The sequence below is a fragment of the Rhineura floridana genome, chromosome 7, assembly GCF_030035675.1.
Source record: "Rhineura floridana isolate rRhiFlo1 chromosome 7, rRhiFlo1.hap2, whole genome shotgun sequence".
NCBI lineage: Eukaryota > Metazoa > Chordata > Lepidosauria > Squamata > Rhineuridae > Rhineura > Rhineura floridana.
This window is the reverse complement of record NC_084486.1, coordinates 63,450,310-63,476,897: the sequence shown is the minus strand read 5'-3', so window position 1 is coordinate 63,476,897 and position 26,588 is coordinate 63,450,310. Positions and strand designations below refer to the sequence as shown.

General features: G+C 40.3%; 1 protein-coding gene across 1 annotated transcript in view; it reads left to right on the top strand.

Annotated features, from left to right (window-relative positions):
- Window positions 1-26,588, top strand: part of GPR26 (G protein-coupled receptor 26) — a 31,905-nt gene that overhangs the window by 3,842 nt on the left and 1,475 nt on the right. Inside the window, exon 2 of the mRNA XM_061634372.1 lies at window positions 18,146-18,259. Within this exon, the coding sequence (XP_061490356.1) occupies window positions 18,146-18,259 (114 nt within the window). The remainder of the gene's footprint in view (window positions 1-18,145; window positions 18,260-26,588) is intronic.

The following is a 26,588-nucleotide window of genomic DNA, read 5'->3' as shown; positions in this document are numbered from 1 at the left end:
TTTTAAGATGTGTGCATTCCTCAGCCAAAATGACGCTAATGGTATAGTCAAATGGTGACGTTGATCATTGTGAACACATCACAAAATCAAGTTGTAGGACCAGTTGCATGACATACCAGATTACTTTTAAGATTAATATTAGAAGGAAGAGTGAATGTTAGATTTAGAAGATGAAGTATACCAATGAGATATTGGCTGGATTTGAATATAACGAGAAACAACTGATTATCAATACTTGCATTACTTTCCCTCTCTCCTTTCTTCCTCCAGCATGGTCACGGAGAAAATTAGCCAAAGTTTGGTGTAACATCTAAAGCCTAAAGTGTGGTTATTCTTAACTATAGTTAGTTGAAACAAGCCAGTGTGATAGAAACCAAACTATGGTTTGAAGCTGATTTGTTTCAATTAACCATAGTTAGGACAAACTGCAGTTTCTGGGTAAAAGAAGAAGTGAAAGCTTCCAAATTCCTCCCTCTAGCTGCACTAGAGGAAGAGAGACACTTATTTCTGAGTAAATGCATAAAGGCTTGTACTGCAAAGTACAATATTCATTAATGTCTGATATATTTCATTTTATGTGAAAATAAAGCTGAGTGATCTATGCTTGATCAGTATCAAAATGGCAAATGGATACAGCAGAAGGGCAAAGAATCAGACTCTGAAAAAATAAATCCTAAAGCACTTTCTTTATGCAAATTTCATAACAGTTCTTAATTTTACATGAATACTATAAGTTTATTTTAGAAGTGTAGTATTTAGCTGAGAGTATGACTTCTGGTAACCATGGTTAATTCCAAGTATCATAAATTTTATATCCCTTCTCTGGTAATATGAGTCTGATACAGATTACATAGCTGTAAATGTCCTTAATTAATTATTATCTTTCTGTAATCCCACACCTCCTGCATACCACATAAAATAAGCTGCAAATCCTTCCTGAATGTAATTTTTATAATAGAAACATGGACTGAATTTGTGCAGCCAAAATGAATGATGCAATGCCAGATGACAGAAAAACTCCCCTCCACCACCCTGCCCTTCGAATTTGTTGTGCATAATGGTGCAAAGTAATTTACAAGCCTTTCATTTATGCTTAACAGGACTATTCAGCAACTGGCAGTTGAACAATGTTAAGTACGAAGATGCCTTATGGTGTCTTAAATCTGAGTGGTCAAATGGTGTTCAGTATGACTGGGAGGACTATGGAACAGCTGAGACACTTCTAGGCTCATTTGATGGTGCTTCAAAATTTCTCTCCTAGGTCATATTCACACCATACATTTATTATAATAATAATAATAAAATTTAATTTATGTGTCGCCTATCTGGCCGATGGCCACTCTAGGCGACGTACATACAATAAATATGGCAAAAAACAATACAAAAATACAGTGAAATAATATAAATTATAAGAACAAACAATACATAATAGGAGGCATTTAAACAGAAGAATATTAAGCCTCCCCAAAAATCCCAAAAGCTATTCCACTATTATTCCTCTTTAAACACTCATGGCTTCCCCCAAAGAATTTTCCTCTGAACATAGACCAAAGAACATTCACACTGCACATTTATTCCACTATTATTCCGCTCTAAACAGTCATGGCTTCCCCCAAAGAATCCTGGGAAGTGTAGTTTGTTCAGGGTGCTGAGAGTTGTTAGGAGATCTCTGTTCCCCTCAGAGAGCTACAATTTCCTGAGTGATTTAACGGTCAATCCCTTTTCCCAACCAACTCTGGGAATTGTAGCTCTGGGAGGGGAATAAGGTCTCTTCACAACTCTCAGCATCCTTTGCAAACTACAGTTCCCAGCATACTTTTGGGGAAGCCATGACTGTTTAGAGCGGAATAATAGTGGAATAAATGTGCAGTGTGAATGTTCTTTGGTCTATGTTCAGAGGAAAATGTAAGAAAACTGATCCTTCTGATCTTACAAACTTAGATCATTCCTACATCAGCCTTCCTCAACCTAGTGCCCATCAGACTTTTTGGCCTACAATTCCCATCATTCCTGCCCAGTTGCCATGCCAATTGGGGCTGACATGAATTGAAGTCCAAAACATCTGGAAAGCACCAAATTGGTGAAGCCTTATTTATACCATTGCCTCCTTCAGCTAAAGCATCGAGTCCCCATCTTTAGCGATCACATTAAGGATAAGCAGGTTCTCTGAAAGTATGGTTTCATAGCCCATGCTGTATAAATGTCAACAAAGCTGCAGTGCTCGCCAATGCGTATGGGCTTATCTACTTGAGTCTTCAAGGACTGTGTCCTTATGCTAGTATTATTTTTGCTTCCCAATGCTCACTTCATCCCAGGTAGCAGCTAGCAAATTAGGATAGGTAGGTTTTAAACAAGCTTGACTTGTCTCCAGCATCCCCACTTCCCACCTCAAAGTTAAGAAGTTCAAATCAGAGCTGATCAGCAAAACTAACCTTTCCTGTTATGTGGTGGCATAAATGTCATTGATATTAATAGGGTTTTCTTCATTTTTCATGTTCCACAGAATGTCTATGTCTTCTTAGGTACATTTTTATCACCAACTTTAAGAGATGCAAGAACAAAGTATATACATGAAATAAGTGGGAGAGTAAAAACTGGATTACAAAATTGGCAAAGAAATTTGGTTGGATCATTGACATTTTACAGTACAGGCTTCTCCATATGATTTGGGAGGCATTGATAATACAATGTAAAGTTTGTTTAAATGGGAGTTGTAATTTCGCAGGAACACGCAGACACAGAACTGTATGTACATCTAATTTTAAGAATCATACGTAGGGTGCACCATGAAACCAGATTTTGTTAGTCTATGTTCTAACAGTAGGAGTTCTGCTGTATTTAAATAAAAGAATAGTTTGTATTATATTTTCGGGTGAGCAAAATCTGAGGGTGGAGAGAATCCCACTCCTGTGGACTGTACATGTGTGGCAGGCATTCAGTTCCCTTTGAATTTGTTCCCCCACATACCCATAAAGTCTAATGGAGCAAAAGAGTGTGGCTAGATTGTTAGATTTTTTTAAAAAAAAGAAAGTACAGGTACAAAATGTGAGAAGGAAGCTCCCCATATGGAGGACCTGTGGGGGCTGGACTTCACCAACCTCAGATTTTGTCCCTGTAAACTCTTTCTACCTTGTTCTATAAAAGCTGCAGTGACAACTTAGGGATAAGAAATAAGGAAGAAACTGGCATGTTTTCAAGTCTTCAATTTCAGGTTCAATCCCTGGCATCTCCAGCTAATGTTGGGACCGTCTCTGGCCTGAAAGCTTCTGCTTGTGGACTTCCCACAGATTTCTTGGCTGAGCACTGTGAGAACAGAATGCTGGACAGATCTCTTCTTATGTTTCTATGTTCTCATTTATTTGTTCATTTATTTTAGATTTCTTACCCACTCTTTACCATAAAGTCCTATGATGGGTTACAAAAATAAAACATATAGTTATAAAACAAATAAAAACAGTTACATCCATAAAAGAAGTATAAAAACCAAAACAATTCCATTTATAAAAACAGTCAAAAACAGTTCCAGGACAGCTTTTATAATCTTCCGTTGGTATTTAATCTCATTAAGACTCAATCATATTTATAGGGGATCAGAGAATCTATGTTAGAGGCGTAATGTTAAAGCTGCAGATATACATCATATATTTTGGTCTTGACCAAATATCAGAATATTTTGGCAGAAGTAGTTCATGAAATACAATTAATTACTGCTTGTGTCCTGCCAGTGAACTTTCTAGTTATCTTGTTTGGCTACATCAAGGATTTAGCTTTACCAGAAGATAGAGAACTGAGAATTCATCTGTTGACAGCTGTCCGGATAATTATTAGTAACAACTGGAAAAAATCTAGTGTTCCACCTTTGGATGAGTGGATAGCTAATGTTTGAGATATTGTGAACATGATAGAACTGGCACATCTAGTTAGAACAGGTTAGTCCCTACACCTGATAAAATTCCCTCTTCTGCACAACTGTTAAAGGCTTGGGAGCCCTCTTTTGTTTTCCATTGAGCCACTGCAGGCAATTTTCAAACTGTCTTCAAGGGCAGGTTCCACAAAGAGCATATTACAGTAGTTTGGAACATAAAATTTGTGTTGAGGCTAGTTCCACCATATTTAAACATGCTGTGTCTACATGATAAGGGACTTGGGAATCTAATTAATATTTGCTATTTTTCAATGTTTTTGCTGTTTGTATTTACTGCCAGAACACTGACATTTTGTGTAGATTCAACAGAGCAAAAGGAAAGAAATGTCAAATATAACCAGATTATGTTCTCTAGCCAATCTGAGCAGCAGAACACAGATGCTAACTGCCATGATCTTGTAACCTTCCTCTTGATCTAACTTCATTTGTGTGAGTTTTCAGTGTGTTACTGCTAGCCAAGTGACCCCAGCTACCACAAGAGCTTTGATGCATTTTGTCCTGTCTATTTTAGACTGAAAAAAGAAATCTGGAGCCATCACGAAGGTTTATTTTATTTTTGTTTTTGCCAATAGATGATAGCATCTTAACCTATTCTAGGCCTAAAAAGAAAAGTATATGCGATTTCCCCCATATCTCATTTACACAGCAGAGATTTAGAGTACAGCACTCAAGGAGTTTGGAAAAATAGAGATTTTTGTATAGCTGTTTAGATGGGCTACAACAATCCTAACCCCTGATTTGTACTGCTGCTGGGAGTTAGGATCTAGTGGAGATATCCCTGCACAGGCTTCTGCTGATGGTGAGGGTGCTGCTGCTGCACCCGCTGAAAGTACAGAGGAGACATGCAATTGCTGCTGTTTTCCTCAAGAAGTAGGCAGCATAAGGCCTTGTAATGGGGTGTTTAAGGGATGAGGAAGGAGCGAGGGTGTTCATGGTTCTGCTTGTTCCAAACCAAGCCCATTTCCTAGTGAGGGGCCCAAATCCAAGCCCTTTTGCTGTGCCAGTCTGGAGCAGATGCAAGAAAAAAGTATCCAATCCACCCCCAGTTATGGTTTCCTCTCTAAGGCTGCAATCCAATGCACACTTGCCTGGGAGTTAGTCCCATTGAATCCAATGGAGCCTACTTTTGAGTAAACTTGTATTGGATTGCAGCCTAAATTATATCGAGTTAGGATTAAATGTACTCACATAATGCCCTTGAGTTGCATGAATCTCGTAGGCAATCAGCAGGTCCAGCCTTACAACAAATGGCACCCCAGGAAAGGAGCATGTTCACACTCCCTCCTCTACTTGTTCAACTTTTGGACACCTTATTTTGATTGTATCTATAGGCTATTTCATAACTTTGATGCACAGTTTCCATGCATGATTTATCAGTATCATAAATGGAGGCTGCCAGGAAGTCACAGGAGTGTGGACAACTAGGGGTAACAGGGGGCATGGCCAAGTTGTTCTGGTTTTCTCTCCATCTTCCTCCCTTGCAGAGATACTGTGAACACTTAATCATTGCAGTTTTACGAACAGCATCTAACTAAACTGAAAAGTGTCTTACTTTGGTTCAGAAAGGAGCCCTGCTATCCCAGTTGCTTCTCCGCTGGGAGAAATGTTATGTGTCCCCCACCTTTTCTGGTTCTCTTCCTATCCTCCTCCTTTGCAAAGCAACAGTGGAAGCTTAAATGCTTGGCATCTAAATGTCTTGTCTTGGTTCAGAAGGGGTCATTGCTGCCACAATTTCTAACATGGATTAATGCCACAATAACTGTTTATTACTCAGAAGCAAGCCCCACTGATATTCAGGTCTATAAACACTGGTTTTTGCATGCAGATCCTTGGCAAATCCAGCATGTAGCTGTCTATTGGGGCAGGCTTACCTGGGTGGGGTGTGCAGGTTGGATACAATCCATGCTCCCGAAATACATATAGGCTCTGCACACTGAGTTCTCATCTGAACCATCCTCTGCAGCATCCTACTTTTTGAAATAGCATTTTAGGTTTGTCATATTGTTTTTATACTATTTTTATCCTCACAACGAGCCTGCAAAGTAGATCATAGTGCAATTTTAGCAGAGCAACAAAAAGAACAGTACTAGCACTTTCAAAACATACACATTTATTATGGCATAATCTGTCTTGAGCTAGAGTCTACTTCATCAGATGTATCATTCTTAGTAATCCATGAAAGTTTCAGCAATAATATATTTGCTAGCCGTTAAATAAATTATTCCTTAATTTCTACTGTAAACCATGGCTAGTTGGCTGGCACCTGCCTCCCTCATGTGGAATCTCTGTTTGTTTATGATTCCGTAACAACTCCAGCCTGAAATATAAACTATTCATTTCCAGTCAGCCAGATGATACATGGATACATGAAACATCACTGCTATTTTACCAAAATGCCAAGGGGGGGGGAGGGGACACAAGCAACTGGCTGTAGCACTAACTGAAAGTAATCAGTTAAGGGAATCCAGCCTGAACCTAGAGCAACTCCATGCCTCATTTTACCAAAAAACCTGGAGCCAATGTTACTCTTCAGGCAAGGAAGATGTGAACAAACTCACTTTTTTTCTTGCAAAACTATTCTTGTAATTTAACAGAGGCCTAGAACAGGACTCAACAGTGTGCCTCAAATGTCCACACTCTTTCCCCAGAGTTGTACTTAGTTAACAGGGAGGCTCAGATTATTCACAGTAGGCCCTGAGGCAGTTGAAGAGTTAAATTTCTGGTGGTTTTTTTCTCATGCCTAATGTGTCTTCTAGTTTGTTTGAAATAAAATGGTTTAGTCACCATCCTTTGTGTAAAGAATACATCTTAAAATCACCACAGTATTATTGTTCTACACTCAGACTTTCCACAACAAACTGACAACAGCAATCAGTACACTTTTACAATAATCTCCGGTTAAATCAAGCTGCAAGCACTATTTCCATCATCAAGTTGCCAGACTCACAGGATCCAAAAAGAAATACATATCCAATCATGCCTTTGAATAAAACCACTCCCCCTTCTCTTTCAGCATAATTAATTATTCTATTTATTCCATCAGTTTTTAACAAGGGTGAACAGTTGCAGGATTAGAAAACACATTTTTCAAAATAATGATTTTAAACTCCCCCTTCCCATCCAATAAACAAAAATGTATAAGTTAAAAAAATATTATTGTACATGTAATTGCAGTGTGTCCAGTGGTGCTCTCTCACACAATAAGACAGTTCATTGAAATAAATATTCAGCAAGTAAAATAAAAATAAACAGATGATCAGGGAAGAGAAACATGATCCTGGTGCCTAGTTAAGGATGTAGGTGTGGCTTTCAAGGAGATAGCACTGAGTATGCTCAGACTAGACTTCAATGCAGCCCTACTAAGTTCTTAGGTGAGGCTGCTCTATAACCCTCATTACAACAGATGAAGTGGAAGCCTTACACACATACACACGTAACATATATTTTCTGCCTAGAGACGCATGGGAGGAACCTCTTTGCCATAGCTGCACTTTTGGATTTGGATTGGCTCAGTGGTGCAGAGACCTGCTTGGCCAGAGAACATGTGCCTGGTAGTCTGGAAGTATAAAATGTCTGTGGGACAGCAAAGAGTGTACGGTTTTGATATGTTTGGGTGGGGTTTTTTTACTTGCTTGACATTCTCCTTGGGAAGGATGTGTCCCAGAAGCTCTAGTGGACCAGCCTCCACTGTGTGTCATATAATGATAGATTTGCACTCAAAGATGTGATTACAATTATACACCATCACTTACACACTGTTTGTTGAATGGGCCCTATTGTTATACATTTTCCCACAAATAATATAAAGAAGTCGACACAACATTGGCCACAAAAGCCTGTTCTGCCATCACTGCAAGTGAAGAACTATATGTACTATTTGTCTCGGTTGTTGAGTGGATAGTCAAGCAGACAGTCTTTGACAGGCACATGATAACATGCTTCTTGCTTGTAGCCATAGGCGATGCATACAATACAGATGAAAGAAAATGCCTGAAAGACATACAATGTTGTTAAGCTACCAATTCACATTTAGCATAGAAAGCAGAGCCGGTTCTAAAGGGCGGCCAGGTTGGGCACTGGCCCAAGGGCCCCGGAGCTACAGGAGCCCCTGAGGGGCCCTCCGCTCCCCGTCCATGATCAGCACCCCCCACGCCCCCCACTTACCTGTCAGCTGGCTTTTTAGCATTGCCCTTAATGAAGATGGCGGCCGCAGCTTCCCTAAGGTACTGAAGCCGCTGCCGCCATCTTGGTTGATGGCAGAGATGTGCGCATGTAGCACGCACGTGTGCCATCAACAAAGATGGTGGCGGAGGCTTCATTCCCCTTAGGGAAACCACGGCCGCCATCTTCATTAAGGGCAATGGTAAAGACTGGACAGGTAGGGGGGCTGTGGGGGGGCCACGCGTGCGCGCACACCCACCCACCCACCGGGAGGCCAGGGCAAGCTGATGCCCAAGGGCCCCCGCATGCCTGGAGCCGGCCCTGATAGAAGCATGACAAAAATAATCCCTGATGCTAACTTTCCAAGGATTCTCTTACTTAGTGGTTCAGATTAGTGAATTGTCTTTGCAGTCCTCTGACAATTTATTAAAAAGCACAATTTTCTTTCCTGCAGTTGCAAATAATGCAGCTTGATAAGACCTGTACTCAGATACATCAGGATATAAACCACTATATTTGTTTCTGTTTGCCACCCTGGGCTCCTGCTGGGAGGAAGGGTGGGATATAAATCAAATAATAAATAAATAAATAAATCCTATATGGGCCATTCAGTCAATATTACATGCACACATTTCCTTTTTGTATATATAATGGGAGCATGCCAGTACAGACTTTCACAGTGGGCATCTTATGATACAGGTATACCTGGATCATCTGCTCCTAAATCTGGTCCTGGCTATCATAATTATAATTTATTTTTAAAAAGAAAAGAAAAAGTTTTGTCAATGAGGCAAAACATGATCTCTTAAATGATCTGTTGCACTGAGACTGGCTCTGGTACAATAAGAATAGCTTATCTCTGCTTCTTCCCATCATCAATAATGTAGACATTCTTGCGTTACTCAGAGGAGTGAGGTTTTGGTCCTACACGTTGCACAGACCTATGTTACAAGTGTATACAATCTTCCTACTAGCCTATTCAAAATGTGCTGAGATCCAGGTATGAAAGGAGCAGTTCAAAAGTAGCAATCTATTATAATATCACACCTAGAGGAATTACTAATTTAGTACGTGTGATAATGTGAGTTTAAAGAGTTCTATTTAACCCTATTGAAATGTCAAAGGCAACCTGAACTAAAAAGCTTGCTTCTGTTTAACCACCTTTCTACTCTGTGTACAGAAATAGCACTGATTTCAGCCAAGTGTGTTATCAGGACATTGTGGCTATTTTAAGACCCTAATGGCTTTTCACATGGCTGAAAACAGCCCAGAATTGGCTCAACTCTGAACCACCTCAGGCCAATTGCATACCATGTATATTCAATATTTCTCCACCAAATGCAGCAACAGGGGCATTATTTATACTGTGCAATTTTCAAGGTGTTTTCCCTCTTGAGGTTGCCCTTTATCGACAAGTTCAAAGAGCAGGAAATCCTAAAGAAAGAAGTCAGAAGTTGTGTTATTCATTTAGCAATTATTAACAGGGATATTGAATGAAAGCTTTCTGTGTGTATGCTTTTTACTGAAAAACAATTCATTTGGATAGCACAATAATAAATGCACAGTTATGTATGTATTCAGAATGCACAGTGTTCCACTCAGGGTGAATTCTCCTTTTTCAGGCCTGTGCAAATTTTAGCTCACCAGCCTGGTCACTGCCCTCTACCTAGCCAAAACAGCCCAAGGATAGCTGGATAAAAGTTCAGATTTTGCAGCCTGCCTCAGACTGCAAAAGCAAGAGTGTGGTCAAGATAAAAAAACATGCCTGGCTGGTTGAGTTATGGTGTTGTCTCAATTGAACCTCATTCAGTGCTTAGTGTTAAGGCTAAAATGCACACGTTCTGAAATGTGTGTAAGCATTTAGTGTGCATGTTTTTTATTCTTTATATAGAAGCCATGAGATGAGTGGAGGAGGAGGACCATGGGGGATAGGGTGGGTAGATTGAGCCCTTTCCCCTGATGCCATGGTACTGCAATAATCATGATGTACTAGCAGGGCCGGCCCCAGGCATGCCGGGGCCCTTGGGCACCAGTCTGCCTTGGACCCCTCCACTCCCCTTCCATGATCCGTGGAAGCAGCCGCAGCTCGCCATACAGGAGCTTCCGAGCCGCCCACCATCTCCGCTTCACCTACCTTTCTCTCCACTGTTTTTTGTGGCTGCACGCACAGGTTTGCCATCAATCAAGATGGCGGCCGAGGTTTCCCTAAGGGGCTGAAGCCTCTACCGCCATCTTGGTTGATGGCAGCAATGCACACGTGTAGCACGCATGCATGACATCAACCAAGATGGTGGCAGAGGCCTCAGCCCCTTAGGGAAACCTCGGCCGCCATCTTGATTGATGGCAAACAGCAAAAAACAGTGGAGAGAAAGGTAGGTGAACCGGGGGGATGGCGGGTGGCTAGGAAGCTCCTGTCCGGTGAGCCTTGTCTGCTTCCGTGGATTGCAGAAGGGGAGCGGAAGGGCCCCTGTAGCTCCAGGGGCCCTCGGGCCAATGCCCCACCTCGCCGCCCTTTAGAACTGGCCCTGTGTACTAGCAGTAAGCAAATAAATAAATAAATAAATAAATAAATAAGTTACTTGCCCCGGAAGGGAAACTTTTGTTAGCACCAATAGATATTACTAGAACTGGATTTTATTAGATTAAGCCAAGTTAATTTTGAAGGTTCACCAGGCAATGTCCAAAGCCAAACTTCTTGTGGAATCCCTCTGTCCAGATCTCCTGCTTACCTCACCTGAAATCTTTGAGTTATATCAGATCCAGATTTCAAAATTCTTGTATATATGTTATTAATGAAAGCTTGATTATTAGTATGCATTAACAACAACTCGACATATGAGCCTTCCCTTATTATACTAAATTTTTAGCTTACTAGAAGATTGCTTAATGAATAGTTGGGGCCTTAAAGTCTTTGTATTAAGAGAGAAATATGCCATTTCTCAAAATATCTATCTGATTTAGGTAAAATTTCCCCCCAAGTGCAAGAATATATTTAGAATGCACATTTTCTTACAGAATTCTATGGAGGCTAATGGAGAAAACAAAATCTATTTTGATAAATTTTCCAAGCTTCCAGAATGGCCTTTATAAATGCATTTCCCACATCCTAACTGAGTTTCAGGTTTACACACATATTCTTTTTAAAAGCATCTCCTTTTTTTACCCTAAAATTTGAGATGCATATCCTATGCATATACACGTTTACCTCCATAGCCTACTGTTCTTACATGTAACTATTGCTCACCATGACTACAGCTGGGGTTGTGGCTTGTTGTTTGTTAATTATATGACACAGTTCAGAAAGCATTTTTGCTGGCTAATTTGACACCAGTATTCAGAAGTTTGAATGGCAATAAAAGTATTAATCCCTATGATGTATAATCTTGATATCACATGCCTTCATAACACAAGTTCAAGTAACAAGCTCTTATATAACCATAAACCATTCAAGACAATACAATGATATTTTGAAAAGTCTATGAAAATTGCCTCAATTCTCATGTTTCAAGTAGAGTTCTCCTGAATTGGATCTGAAGAGCACCAATGATTTACACCTGAGAAAATATTAATCTAATAAGAGTCAGCAGTATTTTGGGGAGGCTTAGGGAGAATAGGCACAAGTGAGCAGTGAGCCTCTGAAGCCACTTTTGTGTTTTTTTAAGAGCCTACTCAGTCTCCTGTAATAGCTTTGGATAAACCAGAAACCCATAGACATATCTTATAGCTACCTGGCAAACACAGTTCTCAAGAGAAATCTCCTGTCTCTGACTTTCCAAAGCCCTTCAATGGAGCTAAGTGGTTAAATGGGGCAAGAGATTCCATTGATGAGCTGGTGGAGAGGATGCACTTGTCACTTTTTTAAGTGCTGGAAATCCATCTCTTTATGCCTCCATATTCTCAACCACCTTGTCCAGCATTGGTTATTGCTACTCCTGGGTTCTACTTAACCATGAAATTCTTATCTGAGCTTTCAGGGTTGTCCTTCATAACAGTTGACAAGGAATCTCCCACTACCACCACCACATTTTTCCAGGCTTTCTGTGTTATCACTGCATCCATGCTGGGAATCAGCAGTTACCTTCATCTTTTCACCACAGATTATTCACACTGAGCCTAGAATTCTCTGGCCTTGCTTCAAGTGCATTGTTTAGAATTTGTGCATGATAATTTGTGTCAAGTATAAATTTGGTTGCTATTTTCTCTTAAGGAAATGGAGACCCCTAACCTTTTGTGGACTGTGAGGACCAGCTTTTTAATACTGTATAGCTCTTCCATTTTTTTACCATGTGCAATTTCACTAGGACCACACACCAGACATTTATTCCACTATAATTCCACTTCAACAGTCATGTCTTCTCCCAAAGAATCCTGGAAATGGTAGTTTTTCCAGGGTGCTGAGAGTTGTTAGGAGACCCCTATTCCCCTCACAGTGCTACAATTCCCAGAGTTCTCCGGGAAGACAGACTGCTTGTTAAACCACTCTGGTAATTGTAGCCAGGATTCCCAGGATTTATGTGAAAGTGGCCTTAGTAGTGAACCAAATCAGTGCATTCCCACTTCTTGACTAAACAGAATCTGGTAGCTCAGCAATAGCATATAGTCAAGCTGAAAACCAAGAAAAGTCCCAGCATACTTTATCATACTCTTTCTCAGTTGATGATATTCCCAAAGTCTCATTTTACTTCGGTTTCTTTATCCCCACGTCTCAACTTAAAACACCTAAATTTTCAAGTGTCATTGCCTTCTGCAATGTGGTACCTGCCAAATGTTTTGCACTATAACTCCCAGGAACCCTGACCATTGGCAATGCTGGCTGGGGCTGATGAGTGTTGTAGTCCAAAACATCTGGAGAACATCACATTGGGGCACCTACCCTTTTGAATTCCCTCCCTTTAAATATTAGACAGGCACCATCTCAGTGACCTTTTCAACGCCTATTGAAGACCTTCCTCTTTCAACAAGCCTTTTAAGTAGAGTCCTTATCCCAATCTGCGTCTGTGTTGGAATTGCTTTTTAAGATGTTTTGGGAAAAAATGTTTTTTCTAATATAAGTCTGTTTTTAAGATGCTTTAGAGTGTTTTTCGTGTTTTGTTTGCTGCCCTGGGCTGCTTCTGGGAGGAAGGGCAGGATATTAAACAAACAAACAAACATACTCATTTGCTATAAAACTATGGGAGTTACTTGCCATAATAGTTTGCAAGTTTAGGCCTCAATCTATCACAGAGGTGGATAAACACACTTAACTGATTGCAACCTTTTCAGTTTATGTGATTTTCTAGGTCAGGTTTCACCTTACTATTTCTTTTCTGCACATCTACAAGGTGTGCAGGTTCCTGAACTAAGACTGTGCAATCCTAACAGTCATATTGGCTGTATAGCAACTAATAAATATAGAGTCTTAGCAAATGACATCATGTCCATTCAGGACCTGGCCAAATGGTATTTGATTGTACATAGGTTTGAAACGCATTTCCTATTCTTAGCATCCCTGTACCACCACCAGTATAAATGTTAATATTAATAAATATCAATATATTGATATTAATAAATATTAATATATTGATATTAATAGGGAATACATTTTAGCAAAACATATATTTGAATCTATAGGCATATTCAGGCATTTGTATATTTATATGGACAGGGTAAGTGGAGCTTCTGTGTGCTAGCAATGAGCGTGAGGGAAGGAAGGAGGAAAAATGTCTACTCAAAAGTAAATCCCACTGAGTTCAGTGGGGCTTACTCCCAGGTAAATGGAGTGCTTAAAAATGTGAGAAACTTGTCAGGAAGCTAGAGCTAGGAAAGGACTGTTTAAAACTGTTGATGTTCAAAAAATAAGTTTGTTTTACAAACTTAAATGGAGTTCAAGCCTCTTGTGGGCTCAGACAAATGAAAACTGCTATCTTGAGAGAAAGGCAGAAGGTAGCAGTAATCAGAAAGCTACTGAAGAGAGAGAAGGGGGGAGATTCTGAGGGCTCGCACTGTAATTCTAGAAATGCCTACTCAGAAGTAAGTCTCACTTAGTTCAATGGGGCTTACTCACAGGTAAAAAAAGCAAGAGTTCTGTCAGAAGCTAGAGCTAGGCAAGGACTGTTTACATTGTTAATGTTTACAAAATTAAGTTTGATTACATTCCTAGTACAATCCTAACCCCGTGCCTACTCTAAAGTAAATCCCATTCAGTTCAGTGGGACTTACTCCTAGGTAAGTGGGGTTGGGATAGGATTGCAGCATCACTTTGAGGGAAATGTAGGAAGAGGTGAAAGTGCAACAGAGAGGTAATGAAGAGAGAAAAGATGGGGGGGAACCCTAAGACTCTGAAGCAGAACTTGTGTGGCCCTTGTGGCCTCAGACAAGGGAAAATTGCTATCTTGAGAGAAGGTGGGAGGATGCACCAGTAATCTAGTAAAGGGGATAGGGAGAAAGACTTGGGAATCTGAAGTTACAGTGCAGTCCTAAACCATGTTTATTAAGAAGTAAGTTCCACTGAGTTTAATGGGGCTTACTCCTGAAGTGAAAGTGAACATAGAATTACAGCCTTTAACTTCTAAATTCAATTCTTTCCTTTAAATACTAGATGATTTATCAATAAATATTATAAAATGTATAATAAGTCTGTTAAATGTTCCATGTGTCATCATGTGACTCTTGTTGCTTGCTATGGAGGAAATAGATTCCAAAAAGTCTGTTTTAAAAGTCACCCAGTGAGTTTCATGGCTGAATGAGGATTTGAACTAGGGTTGCCAGGTTTAGGGCCTGAAACTGATCCTGTATCTTCAGGAGAAGAGAAAGTCAGCCAAGTGCAGGTGTTCTTGCAACACCGTAATTGGGAAAACCACAAGGTGGAATTCTCCCTTCCCCCTGCACAACTTTTACAGAAGACCTCTTGGTTGCCAGGCCCAGCCTCCAAGAGGTCTTCTGTATCTTTAAAAGTTGTGCAGGGGAAAGGAGAATTCCACCTTGTGTTTTTTTCCATTACAGTGTTGCAAGAACACCTGCAGTGGGCTGACTTTCTCTTAAAGATACAGGATCAGTCTCAGGCCCTGAATCTGGCAACCCTAATTTGAACCCAGGTCTCCCAGGCCCTAGCCCAGTAGTCCTATCACTACATCGCACTGGCTTTTGCAGAACCTGCATACTACAGTACCTCTATAAATCACAATTTAAATTACTCACTATACTTTTCTTCCTTGGTCTTTTAAAACCTATTGAAATCAATGGTAATGTAAATTCTGTTGTGTGCTTTATATTTCCTCCTAAAGGTCAAGAGAGAGAAATATAGCCAGGACTCTTCCAATAATTTGATGGCATAGGTCAGCAGTGATACGGGGGGGGGCAGAATGGCAGTGGCACAGAGATGGCAAGGTTGGGAGTATTTTGGTGGAATGCAGCACAAGCCTGCAGGTGTGTTCCCACCTGCTGCAGGATGGTGGTGCCCCCAGCCCTGAACTTGCAGGCACCTTGCCCCATCCCCATTCAGTGAGTGGCAATGCTGCCATTACTGAGACAGCACTGCTGCTGCAGTGTCTAGGATCTACTCTGTGTTTTACTAGAACCTCAAGAACCACCAGCCACAGCCAGCTGCAGAAGACATATGTCTAGTATGAAAGAACATGGCATCTCTGAGAAGTTGTTGAGCACAGGGTTATCAGAACTGAGATGAGCTCACAGTCTTTCCACACATAGATCTATTCCTACTTTCCACAAGTATTCTTAATTTCAGTTGTCAAATTTCCAAACGTGTGTGTGTCCTTTTGTTGCTATTGTTAAACAACTGATTGACCACAAATCTTGCAGGAATCTATCAACAGATTACAGTCTACCTTCTGGCCACCCCTGCACTAAACCATTTGTATGGGCACAGGCCTACCTTGCAGGGTTGTTGTAGCATGGTTCAAAGGAATGCTTGCAAAAATGAAACTACAGTAGCAGAGGTAAGAGTCTTCAAAACATTGCCAAGGAAAGCATTCTCAAAAAAGCAGTGTCACCTTTCTACTGTGTACCCAGAAACTGAGAAGAAAAAATTGTTCATCTCTGTGCAGCTCTCACCTTCTGTGACAAGCGCCAGGCATCAAAATTAGATACACCTGATGGTCAAACACATGATAAAGGCTGCCTCCATTAGAAACTGATGCCAGAAATAGCTGTATCACACCATTTTATGGTAACACAAACATGCCTTGTAGGATTATAATACTCTAGATCAGGATGGTTAGACTTCAGGTTTTTGGTATTTATTGTTATTGTTATAATTACAAAAACCCAAGATCCACCAACGAGAGCAAGCCACAAAATATATGCACTTAGAATTAAATAATTTTTAGCCCAGAGATTTGTTTTGAGTTCCAGAATTGAACTGAACTCACAGTATTTCCACACAAAAATGCGCTCCTGATTACCAACCCCCAGCTTTCTTCTTTTCAGCAGTATAATGGTGGGGTGGTCATTTTCTTGTTTACATTGTGAAACAGGAGTCTGAAATCCTCACTGATCTTCTGAAAGTCACCTTCAGATATACCAATATATTTTGATCTACTTTCTGCCCATCCTGAATTAAAGTGCTATCAGAATTCTAAACATTGTGACATAGATCATAAAAGAGATACTGACGATCACGTTTTGATACTGAGCTGCAAACATTTCCACTGAAAAACCATAAAAACCACAGCCCAGAGTTTTCCTGTTTGCCAAACACTAGGAAAGGTTTCCAGGGGACAGAGTATGTTACAGTGGGAGCAGCAGGCTGGAAAACCCAATCAATAAATAATTTCCCCCACATTTATATTTTGAATATACTTCAGAGCTTGGAAAAGTTACTTTTTTGAACTACAACTCCCATCAGCCCCAGCCAGCATGGTGCTGGCTGGGGCTGATGGGAGATGTAGTTCAAAAAAGTAACTTTTCCAAGCTCTGCTTCTGGTATTAAAACACATGATATCCTCAAGGAAATAATCACGTGTTGTGTCTCCTGGGTATAAAGGTCCAGCTAAAGATCACCCCCACAGTGAGTGGCTCAGGGGTTACGTGCCCTGCCACCTGTGCAGCTGTGGGCAAGCTGCATAGTCCCAAGGAGTCCAATTGCCCCTCACCTGGCAGTTACAGACAAGGAAGGGGCTGGCTTGTGCAGCTATAGCAAGCTGGGCAGGCCCTAGCCAGCCTTTTTTCTTTATCAAGGTTGGCAAAATATTTTATGTGTGTGTGTGTGCTATGCTGAGGGTTGTGAAACTGCATATATTTGTTGCTTGTTGTATATTTGTATCTTGATCTTCCTCCCAGAAGCTCAAGGTTGTGTGCATTCTCTTCCCCTTCCCTCTTTTATCGTCGTGTTAGGTGGGCTAGGCTGGGAGATTGTAGTTCAGACACTAAAGCTGTGAAACCGCAATCCTTTTTTTTTTGCTTGTTATTTAAAAGGGTTGCCCATTTTTATTTTTGTATTTTGCTGTAAATATTGTAGTTAAAGCATGGGAGTGCTTTTCTGGCTTTATTTATATGATCTGTGAATGACAGTATATATTTGCATCTTGCTTTTCCAGCCAGAAGCTCAAATATGTGTACATTCTCCCCCCTTTAATATTTGCAACAGCCCCATGAGACAGGCTAGGCTCAGTTAATATATGAACATAAGCAGCAGTTCTTCCAATAGACTGTGGGAGGGGGGTTCAGTGGACCAAGCCACATACCGTGTACGGGGTTCATGAAATCCTGGTGGCATTCCTGTCTGCAGGGGGCTTGTACTCATGTTTGTTTGAATGTGAATAGAAATGTCTGTGCAGTTGGGGATCCTGATACAGCAGGGTCCCCAACTACAGAAGCTGTTGTACTTGCATTCAAGAGAATGTGAGTAAAGCCTCCCGCAGTCCTCTCCCACTCAACATGACAAGGTTGGGAGTGACATACACGGGGAGGTATACACATAGAGATGGTGTGTGTGTGCCCCTGGCCCCATCCCCACTTTTATGCATCACATATTCAGGCAAATGCCTGCTAACATGGCCTATAAGTCAAGGTGATGAAATGCTATTTGAAATAACTCGCTTTCTTGTTTATGTCAAAAAACAGTGTAAGAGAGCGATGCCTAGAAGAACAGAAGAGGCGGAGACAACGAGCAACTAAAAAGATCAGTACCTTTATTGGCACTTTTATACTTTGCTTTGCACCGTATGTAATCACAAGGTAAGTTTTAAGCTAGCCTCCTCCTTTCCATCTAAAACAAACAGATAACAGTGCACTCCTGTTCTTTGTATTGCCAGGCTATTAAATGCCTACTTGGAAAAATGCTCTTAAACATTTTTCACTGTATTGACAAACATTGCCATCCCAACTGCTCGTATTTTATGGTCCCCACTGTGGCCAATTATTTGTTACCAAAAGGGATCAAACTCTGCCTCCCAATGGGACCTTCTTTGACAAGGACTGAGGAGAATGCATCCAAGAAGTTCTGATAGAATTCAGAATGTCAACCACACACTTCAGTAGGCATGCCGTGCTGTGTGACAGATGTTCTGGGACACATGACAGTTGCTTTAAATTAATGCATACTGACTTTCCAAGTTTATGGTGATCATTTAGGTGAAGGGGCTGCCTGCACTGTGAACCACAAGTGCCATGTCATATATTCTTCAACAGGACCTATATCATATATTCTAATAGTGATCTCAATTTTCTACCAGTCCTTATATAATTAAATGGCACCATTCATATATAAGAAGGAGGTGTCATCAGATTTGGGGAAACTCAAAACTAGCCCAAACTGTCCTCAGTGGTGACAAAATACTGATTCACTGTTTGATGGGGCCATAGCGGGGAGATGGAAAACTTGGTGGGAGGGGGAATGAAATAGAATATTTAAAATCAGAGAACTAAACATCGCACATGTTTTGTTGCAAGTCGCCCTTGTATTTAGTTATTAAAAGGTATAAAAAAGTAACCCTAACTTTAAAAAGAATACACAACTGTTTGGGCAATTTAATCCAAGAGGTCTTTGAACCTTGCCATCAATCTACTCTCTTCCCTAACACACACACTGATGTTTCTTTGCCCCCTTCAACTGTAACTGGGGGGTGCCTCTGTTTCGCGCACCACCCAAACTTTTAGAAGCCACTGTAAAAGAATGTATTTCCATATACCTGATAATTATTTGCAACAGTGTTATAAGATTAGTCATAAACAGAGTATATCGCAGCTTTTCAGAGCTTCAAAATTAATTGTGGTTCATAGCTTTTCACTGTTGAATAAGTGCTAGAAGATGCATCAAAACGTTCATTTGGAACAAGAATGGGAAAAATAAATAATCACAGCTCAAAGATATGTTATGAGATTATTTATTGAATAATGAACAATTTGCATCCAGTATCAGAGGGGTTCTGTTGCTCTGCTGCTGAAAAGAAGCAAAAATGGAAAATCTGCATTTGTAAACATCACTCAGAATTGGTCTAGTGAAAATGAATTAGTGAACTGTGGATTACTCTGCTTCAGAAGCAGCAACAGAGGGAACAACTAAAAGGCTACGTTAGCTTCTCTGAACATTTGGAATGTGCAGATTTATTTTTAACAAAGTGCTTCATGGAAAAAATGAGAATATCTTGGCACACATGAAACTTGGAGTGGCATTAAAGCAATGCTAGTGTCCTGATAAAAACTGGGTGTAAGTCAAGATTGTAGGGAGCTTGTTGCTCACCTCTCTTCCATGCCTTTTTTAATCTATACTCAGAAGTGCTTATAAAATATATGTAATGAGCATCATCAAACAAAAATCAAACACTTGGGGAGTAGTAGTTCACATGTTTTGTTTCAAAGAGGTCCCAGGATCAATCTTTGGTATCTCCAGGTAAGGCAGGAAAGGCCTCATGTCTGAGACCCTAAACTGTTGTTGTTGTTGTTATGTGTCTCCAAGTTGATTACGACTTATGGCGACCCTATGAATCAGCAACCTCCAAGAGCATCTGTCATGAACCACCCTGTTCAGATCTTGTAAGTTCAGGTCTGTGGCTTCCTTTATGGAATCAATCCATCTCTTGTTTGGCCTTCCTCTTTTCCCACTCCCTTCTGTTTTTCCCAGCATTATTATCTTTTCTAGTGAATCATGTCTTCTCATTATGTGTCCAAAGTATGATAACCTCAGTTTCATCATTTTAGCTTCTAGTGATAGTTCTGGTTTAATTTGTTCTAACACCCAATTATTTGTCTTTTTCGCAGTCCATGGGATCCTCAAAGCTCTCCTCCAACACCACATTTCAAATGAGTTGATTTTTCTCTTATCCGCTTTTTTCACTGTCCAGCTTTCACATCCATACATAGAGATCGGAAATGCCATGGTCTGAATGATCCTGACTTTAGTGTTCAGTGATACATCTTTGCATTTGAGGACCTTTTTTAGTTCTCTCACAGCCATTGCCAAACAATGTAGGCAGCGTAGACAATACTGAGTTAGATGAACAAATGGTCTGACTCAAGATATGTTTCATATGTTCAAGGCCCATTGATTCTAGTGTGAGATTTAAAAGCATGTGCTTAACTGTACTCTGTGCAATCAGTGTCTGATACTGGCTGTTTTGCAAGCCTACTTGTTATCTCTATGACATTTTTACGAGATTATGACAAATTAATTCATTATAAGAGTGGTAAGCTGTATGTAATTCTAAATGGGGCTGACTTTATTATATCAGCCACATTTAAGTTTACATATACGTTACTGCTGATTTATTGACCAGTTAGCATTATTGACAGTACATTCCGATGCATGTGTGTGTGTGCAGGATTGTAGCCTGAGTGTCAGTTAGTGCTAGATTGTTGCATCTTTGCAGATCTCCTCTCTATGCATTTCATTGTTTAAGGATATAAACAGGTCAAAGGCCTGTCTAGACCAGCAACCTGTTCTCACAGTGGCCAACCAGATGCCTATGGGAAGCACAAAAGCAGAACTTGAGTGCAACAGCACTCTCTCCATCTACAATTCCCAGTTACTGGTATTCTGAGATATACAGCCTCCAACTGTAGAAGTAGAACATAGCCATTGTGGCCATAGCCTTGATCTCCATAAATTTGTCTAATCATATTTTAAAGCCATCTAAGTTTACTACCTGATCATTTTTACTTTATCGTTTTTTGTATTCTGTTGCATGTTCCGCATCACTATGATCAATGGCCAAAAGAAATAAACTGAACTGGACTATTAAAAATGCTTTATTTGGCTTAAAATGTCAAGCACTCCTAGAAACAGGCACAGGGGCCCTAATGCTACTTTGTGAGAACATGACACTAGGAGCTGGCTCCAGTCCTGTCATAGGTACAGTGTAGAAGCATTGAGTGGCATCAGGAGGGATGCTGAGGAGGCAGAGCAACCAGCAATCCAATTGGTAACTCTCTGGCTTTGAAAGTTGCAGGATATTTGGGAAATCCCTGAAACGTTTTAGATAACAGTCAAGGTTGGATGGGAGTTTGCCATGTAAGGACAGAGTTGGATGATAAGTCATTGGGCACATGGAACAACTTCCATGAGTGCAGCAGAACTTCCCCTTCCATTCCCCCCGTGTGCCCCCCATACTGCCGCAAATCTGCTCCAGAGGGTCGGAGGAATAGTTTTGGAGGGTGTGCAGGGGGAGGAGGAGGAGGGGAAGTTTCGTTGTGCTCGTGGAAGTCATTCCACACACACGATGACTGAAATGGGTACAGCCCAGTGGAACATAGGAAGCTGCCTGATAGTGAATAAGGTCCATTAGTCTATCTAGCCCACTATTGTCTCCACTGACTGGCAGTGACCTTTCCAGGGCTTCAGACTGTGGACATTCTTAGCCCTACCTGGAGATGCCACATATTGAACCTTGGGCCTCCTGCATGCAAGGCAGATGATCTATCACTGAGCTATAGACCTTTCTTCAAAAGTACTTTTGCTTCCACCACAGTAGAATCGTGAGGCCAGAGTGTTCGTTCTCCTGGACAAAAATGCATGGCAGCACTCCCAATGCCACAGCCTGGGATAGGCATTACTGGGAAGTTGCCATGGCCCCCATCCCACTTGGCCCTAGTCTTCTTCCTCCTCACTGTGACTGCCTGTTCACCTCTCCCCTTTGAGCAAAGATTGGAACAAGGAGAAGTAGCAATAGCCTCCACTCACCTTGCCCACTCCCTTTGAGCCTCTGTGTTGACTGAGAGAGACTAAGCAGTGATAGGAGCAGAAAGTGGGTTCATTAGTCTAACCTAGAGTAACCCCACTCTGCCCTAGCAGCCGCTACTGTTAATTAGTGGTAAATGCTCAGAAAAAAAAGCAGAACAGCACTACTTAATTCAGCCAGCCACCAGATACCCTAAACAATCAAAGTAAATAGGCAATTTAAGGTTTTGAATGCTATGGATATAAAACCCATTTCCTCATTTGTGGGATTTGACAGGATTAGCAGCTGTAAATCTGAACGACACATTCAGAAGTATCAATATGTTTCCTGTTTCAAAAATTCTCTGTTTCTGGTAAACTAGTATGCCAGGGAGAAGGGCTGTCATCTAGGAAACATGGAGAGAGCTTTTTATATGGGGAAGCTTTCCAACATGTGAGCCCCATGAAGTGGTAGATGTGCCTCAGGAGGCATGAATCACATAATTGTTCCAAGCATATATTTTGCCTCTTAGAATAATAGGTTGAAGTAACCTGGATATAATCTGCTATAATCCTTTGCCGTATGGCATGCAAGTAACCTAACAGATCTATCAACAGCACTTAACACCTGAGCCGAGAAATATGCATGGGCTGCTAATATGAATTTGGGCCAGGTTTAAGCTTTTAGTATTGGTCTATAAAGCCCTTAATAGGCACAGGGGAAAATATCCACTAAATAGGACTTAGTACCAGATTCCGACTGAATTCAACAGTCTGCTATCTTTTTGGTCTGGCACTGATTTCTTCTGGTGGACTGTGGCTGTAATCAGCACAGATTTTTTGTGGCGGGCTGCAGCTGTAATCAGACCAGATTTCTTTTGAATTTTTTCCAATTTTACTTAATTATCTTTGTAATTTCCTCTAAATGGATGCATTCATAACTGTGTGTAGTTGTGATAAATAGGGAAAAAAAACCACGTAGAACACTGTGATCATTTACATAGGCATTTACATTAAAAATTATGCATTTTTTTCACAACCAAAAATAGCGGATCAAATTGGCAAGTGCCAAAACAAGTGCGAACAAAAAAGGGGTGAATTAGGATCGAATAACAGACTATTGGAAGACAAGTGGATTGGAACTAGGCAGCAAACCTCATCCCTAGCCCTTAACAACTTGGTACCAGAAATATTGCCTTACCCACTATATGCTGGTGTGCGAATGCAATCAGCAGGGGGGAGCATTCCTGCACACTGCCAAGATTGGTTTCTTCGTGATATGGAACAGCGCTTTTAGTCTAGCAGCCCCTATTTTATGGAACTCCCTTATGGTGGATATTGGAGGAGCACCACCCTTTTTTGGATTTGAGCATCAATTGAATTCATTTTTATTCCAACAGGCCTTCCCAGAAGAAAAATCTGGGCATGATCACTGCTAATTTTGGAACTGTATAATGTTATTTTAATATATTAGTATATTGTCTTATTTCTGTTTTGCACATCACTTTAAGTAATGTGATTTCTGCTTTTATGATTAATTGTAATTGATTTTATACATTGGATGCTTTTTATCATTTTTATGTACACTGCTTAGAGATTGCAGTAATTATTAAGAGGTACATAAATACCTTAAATAAACAAACAAACAGTCTAAAATGTGGAAATTTTGCATTCGGTAGTCCAAGGTTTTCTACATAATAAAACATGAAGTTTATTTAATAAGAGGGCACAATTCCAGCAGAAATCAAAACAATGCATGTGATAGAATGTTGGGATGTTAAAGAGCCCAGTTGTCCCATTCATTTCAATCAACGTTGGATTGGAATGAAAACCTTTCCAGTGTCAGCCAGGAATATATATGTTTTTAGAATACGCCCAGAATTTACTAGTAAATATATAAAGACACTTGGGCCTTGGGAAAATCATTATCTTACCAAAACATATAGAAAGCTAAAATTGGATGCACTTGCATGTTAACACATTATCATTACTTGAAAATCTGTAAGTGGGAGGGTTTAAAAGTTTTGGTTTACATCTAATGCTTCAAACTTTGGAGATAAATTCTCATCACAGTAGCAAACACTTCATCTATAGCAGACTGTAAGGCTATAGCATTTTTCCTTTTACATATTTGAACCAGTGGTAGACAGGAATACATTTCTGAATATAGAGCAAACAACATCTGGCAGAGCAGATGGGTGTGGTCTTCCCCTCCCCATGCACACACTATGGATGGATGAGCAATTCAATTCAGTGCTCAGTTTGCACTTTCTGAAACAATATGAGAATCAACACACAGCCATCCTTCAAAATTTGCATTTATTTGAATTTTTCAATGTAGTTCACTAACCAATGTTTACAAAATGCATATGTATGGGGAAAGTGTGCATAAAAATGAATATATGAGTATATACAAAGCGTAATATATCATGAGAAAGTGCTTGCAAAAATGTGTACATTCATCAAAACTGCCTACAAAAATGTGTTTATTTGGAGAAATTTGCAGTAAAATGCTGGAGAATTTTCATGAGCTTTTTTTTTTTAAAAAAAATGCAAATTGCTGCAGAAATGTGGGGAACTGAATTTAAGATTGGAAAAATGAGAAACCAAGAGAACCAAAACTGACAGAACTTTCCAACTCTACCACACACACATACACACACACAGTTATACATTGTAGCAGTCGTCAGACTGGGGAAAGGGAGACTTGTAGCGAGAGCCAAGAATGCTTCTGCAGACTATAGATTGTATCTCATGTAGCACTAAGTAAGCATCCGGTCAGTGCAAGTATGTCTGCTTACACAATAGGACATCTTTCCCTGTCTTTTCTATGCACTCACCAAAATGTTCTGGGTTTTTTCCCAACCCTCTGGATCAGATTGGGGGACCGCAGGGGGCATGCTGGGGGAGGGAACGGGGGAAAGTCCTGTTGTGCAAGTGTAAATATTCCATTGATTGGACACTTACTTAGTGCTACACTGGATACAACCCTAAGGCTGGGATCCAGAGTGATGGGTCTATGCGGAGAGTAGCCAATTTGTCTTCTGGCAGCAACCCTCCTGTCTCTGGAGGGTCCCAAACTTTCAAAGGGCTTCTGGGGATTGCTAGGGAACTAAAGCTGGAAGGGAGAAGCTGCCAAACACCACACACAGTGCTTTGGATCCCAGCTTAAAACTATTTTAAATGGTTTGATATCTTTAAATGATATTCAGCCGGAGTCATGTAACTATACGTGATTGATTGCATTAGAATGTGGATGGAAATGCATATTTTGCTGTGCATCTGAATGCACATCCATCTGAAAGCAATGTAGTGTGGATAGATGACATTCATGCTCAGATAAGCATTTAATTTAAGTCTATGAGCATATGCTTGTGCACTTAGAGCTAATGATATAGATTAGAGTGTGACTATATAAATTATATTAAAAGGGATAAAAAATACAGACACAATTGAAAAATAAAAATGGTATGATTTGTGTTCCAAAAACATGGGTCACTCAAGGAAATGTCATAATGTGTCTAAACCTTTCCTCCTGAATGCTTATTTTAATAGCCATTGCTTCTTGATGTTCTTTTATAAAAAGGTTAATTGGAATTTATAACATTGATTGATACTGGGTAAGATATAAACCGCTTTGCACCTTAGTCTCTCAAACTATTCATGGAACTTTCATCAACTTCCATCAGAATATCAATAACTCTACCTATTGAAAGAAAGCATTTAAATAGGCATGAGAGTATGAATTATGCTTTTTCCTTCATTGCAACTCCTTAAGCTCTTATCTGAATTCTACTCATCCCCTGTCTATAACAGTAAAAGCCTCCTTGAAAAACCTCAAAATGACCTGCATACATTTAAATGCTTCTTAATGGAGATCTTACACACAAGAGTGGCTATCATAGCATGTGACAGAAAATCCCATCTGGAATCTGACAGCTTGACAGAAAGTAATTATGAGAAAGTGGAACTAATTGTTCACTTAAAATCAATAGTATACCATTACCTTCAAATGTTGCCCTTGGGTAACAGTGCCTGTAAATAATCTTGGTTCATATGTCCGTTCTGATTTACCTCTGCACTAATGATAATGGTGTGCCAGAGGACTGATGCTCATATAGGGCATGATCTTTCCCTACACAGGTACAACATCTGTGTGTGGAAAAGATCCCACAGGGGCTTGAGAGGATCCTGTTTTCATCTCCCAGTTTATATTAAGGTGATCAAAGTGGAGCTCCCACACCTTTTAATACTTTTAAAGGAGAAATTTCAGCAGGTGTACCTTGTCATGCAAACTATTAAAACTGCAGAAGCCCTGTCCACATTTGTATCTGGCCACTCTAGTTTACAAGTATCAGTGTGCTTGTGTACTTAGTGGGCAATGCACAGTCCAGAAAGCTTAGTCCAGTTCAG